Below are 6,749 nucleotides of genomic sequence, written 5' to 3' on the forward strand. Positions count from 1 at the left end.
AAGTATTAGCATTTAACCAATTTTAATTGTAAAAGCATACAACGATGGTTTCTAGAAATATTTGGAGTCCAATGTTTTAGAATCTTGATGTGAAGAAATCGATTCTATGGAAATCTACATCGATTTTCAATATATTTTATTAAATTTTTAATATATTTATAAATATTATTGCTTTAAACGTATTATTAAATTGGATAGGTTGCTAATGTAAATTTACACATTAAACTGAGGTTAATTTTTTTGGTCTATTAGTATCAAAATTTTTAAGTCAATTTCAAATCTTTAAATTAATTCCTTTTATGTTTTGTAAAAATAAGTTTAAAATTTAAAATTTGTTTTCAATGATGTTCTTATGAAAAATTCCTACGATAGAATCTAAAAATATTTGAAAGTTTGATTTTCTAGATTCTTGAGATGAGAGTTTATAATCTTTGGAGTCCGAAATTTGAATCCGTATAAAAAGAATTTAATCAAATTATTTTAAAAAAAAATCTTTTATAAAAAAACTATTTTATAATGGATTTTGAGAAATTGTAATATTTTCTCACATTATCAAGGTGAGGAATATTTCTTCAATTCCAATATAGTCAAATTGATAGATGATTTATCTACTTATTTTATGGGATCATTACTCCCAATATTGAAGAAATGATAAGTAGAATAACACAATGTTTTTGTTTAAAAAAAGATAAATTAAAGAATAGTTTCAATTCAAGATTTAAATTTGGTAATCGTTTTCTAAACGAGTGTTTTGGGCTGCTAACACCTTCCCTATACACAAATGACTCCGAACTCAATTTAGTTTTTCAAAGATCATTTTTATTGATTTTTTTTATTTAAAAACTTGTTTAATTGATTTTGATGCCCAATCACACCTTAAAAAAGATTGGTTGTGACTCCCATTTGTTTTATTTTAAAATCAACTTTTTTTAGGACGTCGGCCACTCCGCGTCGTCTCAGGCAAGTGACAACATCTATCTCATAAAAAGTTTAAGATGTTTGTGGGGGTCTTTGTTTGGTAGCTTGATGAATGGACCAAATGAGTTAAATATTTGAAACACAAGACTTCATTTCAAATGTTGGAGCATCAATTGGTGGATCAAGAATTCTAGTGTCCAAGCTTTGAAATGCAGAAGTTGCATAATCTCGGATTGCTCTATCTCTATCTTATGCTATGAAGATAGGATTTTGGAGGTTCGTAGCTGGCTGTGGCTGTGGTTGTTGGTCACCATTTTGCCATACCCCATCCATGGAAGGGTTGGATGGGTTAAGAGGGTCCACTATAGGAGTTAAACGTGGAAATATCATGTACACATGTTATAGACTAGTGCTATCTAAAAGGGGATATGGAGGAAAAACTTTTGATTTCTCCTCTTACTCTTTTAATGGATGGTTATAGAGATATCTTAGGTAATTTAACATTTATATTATTTAAAAATTTTCCCTTTTTTTTCTGCTGCTCGTATGTTCAATTTAAAAAAATAAATAGTTTTTCAAATTTTTTTTTTGGGCATCCATATATTAAGTGATATTAATTTTTTTAAAAAATCACATTTTATTATTTAATCTCTAATTCCTATTAAATAAAAGGAAAAAAAATTAAACAAAATTAAAATGACAGTAGATTTTAAAAAAATCACTTTCCCTTCTTTCTTTTTGCCACTCTGACATTAGAATAAAATAATAATAAAAAGTTTTCCCTCTTTTGGCATTCACACGTTTAAGTGATATTAGATTTCTTATAAAAAAAAAAAAAATTACATTTTATCATTTAATCTTTTAACTCACGTTAAATAAAAGATAAATATTTTTAAAAAATCACATTATATCTCTATCATCTCATATTGTATCTAAAGTTTAAATCATGATATGTCTTTTTTATTAAAAAAAAAGTCACATTATATCATTTAATCTTTAACTCAAGTTAAATAAAAGAAAAATCGATTAAAAAATCACATTATATCTCTATCTCAGGTTATGTTTAAAATTTAAATGATAATATATACGTAAATACATACGTACGGACGTGTGTATATATATATATATATCACATTTTATCAAATAATTTCTACACCTTAATAAACCAAAAAAATTAAAAAAATCACATCTTATATCTTTAGCTAATATCTACTTCATGTTATGGAAGAAATTTTATATATAAAAATCACATCTTATGTCTAACTAATATCTTAAATAAATGAAAAAATATTTTTCTAAAAATCATATTTTATCTCCTATTAATATCTATTTCATGTCATCTTTTTCATTTTTTTTCCTTTTAATTTAATTTGAATTTTATTTTTTCAACCTAGGTGTGAATTGAGATTTAGATCGAATATATATATATATATTAAATAAAAAATAATCCTTGTTTTTAAAGAAGTTAAATAGTAGTTATAAATATATTAGAAATATATTTTTATTTCTAATAAAAGGGATCAACTTTTATTTTAAAGTTTTCTTGTTATAAATGTAAATTATTATTTCGTTTGTTCTCCTACTATAGCAGATTTATATAAAAAATCACTTCAAAAACTTAAAAAAAAAAAAAAGGCAATTTAAAAACACGTGTGAATTCAAATTTGTTTGGAGTTATATAGAAAAAAATTAAAAAATATATAAATAAAAAAGTTCACATGGTTCCAACTAGCTAGGTATAGGTACATGTGGGAAATTAAAGTTATGAGAAATGGAAAGATGTGGAGGAGATAATAAAGTGGGAAGAGATGGTCCGCTGGTTAGGGAAAAGTAAACCCTAGTCCGACATGGCAGCGCATATCCATCCTCTCCTCCCTCCTTTTAAATATGACTTCATTTTTGGACTCCAAAACATATCAAACGCTCCTCACCCTTTCCCTTTCCCACTTGTTTTGTTTTTTCAAAACTCTTTCCATTTCATGGCCTCTGTTGTGGCTGAAATTCGTAAGGCTCAAAGAGCAGATGGCCCCGCCATGGTGTTGGCGATCGGCACCACCGCGCCGCTGAACATCGTTCTACAGTCAGACTATCCTGACTACTACTTTCATATTACTAATTCCGAAGATCTGACTCACTTGAAGCAGAAGTTCACCCGAATATGTATGTTGTTGTTATTCTATGTGGACGTTTCTACACACTATTTTTTTTTTCTTACTATTAGCTCTAAGTCTCATTTGTGTTGAGCTACAAAAATATCACTTTAAGCTATCATCATGTTTCTTTCTCTTTTTTGATAATATGGGAGGGGAGATCACTTCTAAGATGATTTATTAGTTTAACTGAAAATTTGAACTTGGTTATATATATATATATATAATACTTTCCAGTTTGTCTTCATTTGATCACTAAACATTTAAAGTTAACCCCTTCAGATTTTAAGATTTTTAAGACTATAAAATTATTAAATCATCAATTGACCCAAAACTTATGAGTGAAGGCAAATTTATCATATAACAGTCCTATTTATTTGTAGACTTGAAATATGAAGAAGCCTCAACAAGTGGAAAGAATACATAACCTCCCTGAACCATGTGTTCTGAAACCATGTTAAATCATCAATTCACCCAAATCATTAAATTGATAAATGAAGATAAATTTATAATCTAAAAAAAAAACAAAGTTTAGAGTTCGAATTAACATTTTTTTTTAAAAAAAATGTACGATTTTATTAGGTAAAAAATGTTTTTATTTTTATTTTAATTTTTGAGTACATAAGAGTAGGACAATTTTTACACACTTTGTAATTGTTAAACACATTCGTGTATCAATTGAGCTATACTAGTTTTGTCTATTAGACACTAAAACATCTTAGTGACCTATTAATAAGTTAAATTTACAAAGTTGTTCTCTAGATTAGAAGAAAAATTAGAATTTTGTCCTTAGTTTTAAAAATTAGGATTTAGTCATAATAGTTAATTTATAAACCCTAAAAATTAAAATTTTGCCAAATTTATAGTTTAACCCTAATAAAAAGTATGCTAGGGACACAGGATAGTATAACTAAATGTATAATTTAACTTTTTTGTAACTTATTTTTATAAAGGTGTTGATGATGACGTTGTTAGGTGAAAACTCGATGATCAGAAAGCGACACATGTATCTAACGGAGGAGATACTTCGAGAGAATCCAAATATGTGCGCGTACATGGCACATTCCCTGGACACGCGTCAAGATATTGCGGTGGTGGAAGTGCCGAAACTGGGCAAAGATGCGGCTGAAAAAGCCATCAAAGAGTGGGGCCAACCCAAATCCAAAATCACTCATCTCATCTTCTGCACCTCTTCCGGCATCGACATGCCCGGCGCCGACTTCCAACTTCTCAAGCTCCTCGGCCTCCGCCCCTCCGTCAAACGCTACATGATATACCAGCAAGGCTGCTTTGCTGGCGGCACCGGGATCCGCCTCGCCAAGGATTTAGCGGAGAACAACAGAGGAGCCAGAGTCTTGGTAGTGTGCTCGGAGATCTCCGCCATGAAGTTCCGTGGGCCGTCGGAGATTCACTTGGACACGATGATAGGGCAGGCGTTGTTTGGAGATGGTGCAGCGGCGGTGATAATCGGGACGGATCCGGACGTGTCAGTGGAGCATCCGCTGTACGAGCTGGTGTGGACCGGAGCAACGCTGGTGCCGGACTCGGAGGGGGCGATCGAGGGGCACTTGAGGGAAGTGGGGCTGACCTGCCATTTGCTTAAAGATGTGCCTGGTCTCATCTCTAACAACATTGAAAAGAGTCTTAAAGAGGCTTTTACACCTCTTGGAATTAGCGACTGGAATTCTATTTTTTGGATTTTCCATCCAGGTGGCCCTGCCATTCTCGACCAGGTAATGAATTCTTATCTCTAATAACAAAATTTTAATTTCACTATTATTTTTTGTAAATTAAAAATTATTTTCAGTAATAGATAATTATTTTTAAGAAAAAATATATATTTTTCATTGCTTTTGGTCTAGTTTTCATTAATATTCATTTTCTTTTCTTTATTTATGTACTTATTTATATACTAACATGTTACATTACCATTAGGGTGTTTTAGTCTTTTACTATGTTAGTACTACTCTAAGCTAGGGTTTTGGGTTATGATTATTATTCTAATTATGTTATTTTACTCCTAAGGAAAAAAAAAGGGAGGCCATTGTAATTGGTAGCACTAAATTTCAATTGTGTATAACAACATTTTAGAAAACTGCAAATATAACAAAGACAGTCTGTCAATATCTCCCATCAGTGATATGGTCTATTATCGACAAATTTTTACCAACAATATGATCCGATAAACTTCTGATCTAAATTTTGATATATGTGCAACTTTTTTTACATTGTGCTATATCTATTAATACTTTGAGTTTGATTGCTATATTTGCAACTGCTTGAAAAAAATTGTTTAAATTTTGTTTCGATCTATATTTTTAAATTGAAGGGTTCCTTTTAATTTAGGTTCTCGTATATTTATGAATTGAGTTTGTGGACTAATGATTTCTTTTTAGTCACATTCTCAAATTAAAACTAGATTTTTTAAAAGTACTTTATTTTTAATTTTCAAAGGAAACTTTTATAAAAAAGTATAACACAACTCAGAAATCTAATGTAGAAGTAAATTTAAATCTCAAAGACATAAAAGAAAAACTTTTATGAAACGAGGTCTAGTTCTTTAGTTTTTTTATGAGTTTGTCTAATATTATTCAAGTGACTTTGAAGGTGAAATAAAATGAACTATAGTCTAAAATGGGATTGAAATGTTAGGATATTATTCATTGTTACAATCATATTTTGAACTAGGTGGAGGCGAAATTAGGTTTAAAGGAAGAGAAGATGAGAGCAACTCGAGAGGTTCTACGCGAGTACGGTAACATGTCGAGCGTGTCCGTGTTGTTTATAATGGATCAAATGAGGAAGAACTCTATCGAGGAAGAAAATTCAACAACCGGAGAAGGGCTCGAATGGGGAGTTCTGTTTGGGTTTGGGCCAGGGATAACATTGGAGACCGTGGTGCTGCATAGTATTGACATAAAGGAAACCACTATGAAAGCGGCCTCTCATTAACAGTACTATGCTACTACATCATGCTGAAGTTGTAGTTATAAATGGTGAGCAATTGATGAAGGTGTTCATGGAGATGGAGCTTTAATTGTTTGGTTTGGTATTTGGTAGTAAATAAAAAGGGAAAAGGGTAAGAAAAACAAAAAGAACAATTGCAATAATAAAAGATGTGAACTTTTATGTTATTGTTATAGGTCAGTAGTAAGTGTATTTCAATGCTCCTTTTATCCATTTATCCATGAATAGTTGACGTTAAAGGTTCTTTTTAAATATTATGCTGTAAAAGTCTTCCCGGATATTGTTTCATATTTGTCATCTAATAAAATTTGTACCCAGAAATTAAAGGAAAAAAAAGCCTATTTCATATTATTTTATAATATTTTGAATATATAAACTAAGGATGGAGTAAAATAAATTTTCATACATAAATAATGATTTGACATTAAACATCAAAATGTAAAACAAATATGGTAATCAAGTTTGAAATATTGATGTTGGTAAGAATATCAAAATCTCGATTTTATGGAAATATTAATATCGATACAATTTTATGGAAATTGGTGAAAATTGATATAATTAGTTAATGAATCTTTTATTGTGGCTTAATTAGACTATAATCTATCATTTTTAATAGATGGAAGATAACGTTTAGATGTATATTCTAAATGCAAGTGTAAATAACGATGTGAAAGAGCATACATTTTAAAAAAATAAATGTTAAAAAACTACAAA

The 6,749-nt window shown here is 29.9% G+C and overlaps 1 protein-coding gene across 1 annotated transcript; it reads left to right on the forward strand.

The window, feature by feature from the left end:
* Positions 1 to 2,815: 2,815 nt before the first annotated feature.
* On the forward strand, positions 2,816 to 6,315 carry LOC120073252 (chalcone synthase 2-like). Its single transcript, XM_039025988.2, has 3 exons — positions 2,816 to 3,078; positions 4,044 to 4,801; positions 5,757 to 6,315. The coding sequence occupies exons 1-3, from the start codon at positions 2,898 to 2,900 to the stop codon at positions 6,018 to 6,020; spliced, it is 1,203 nt and encodes a 400-aa protein (XP_038881916.1). The 5' UTR covers positions 2,816 to 2,897; the 3' UTR covers positions 6,021 to 6,315.
* The last annotated feature ends 434 nt before the right edge of the window (positions 6,316 to 6,749 follow it).

Source organism: Benincasa hispida, chromosome 1, assembly GCF_027475165.1.
Source record: "Benincasa hispida cultivar pf3 chromosome 1, pf3_genome.v1.1, whole genome shotgun sequence".
Taxonomy (NCBI): Eukaryota; Viridiplantae; Streptophyta; class Magnoliopsida; order Cucurbitales; family Cucurbitaceae; genus Benincasa; species Benincasa hispida.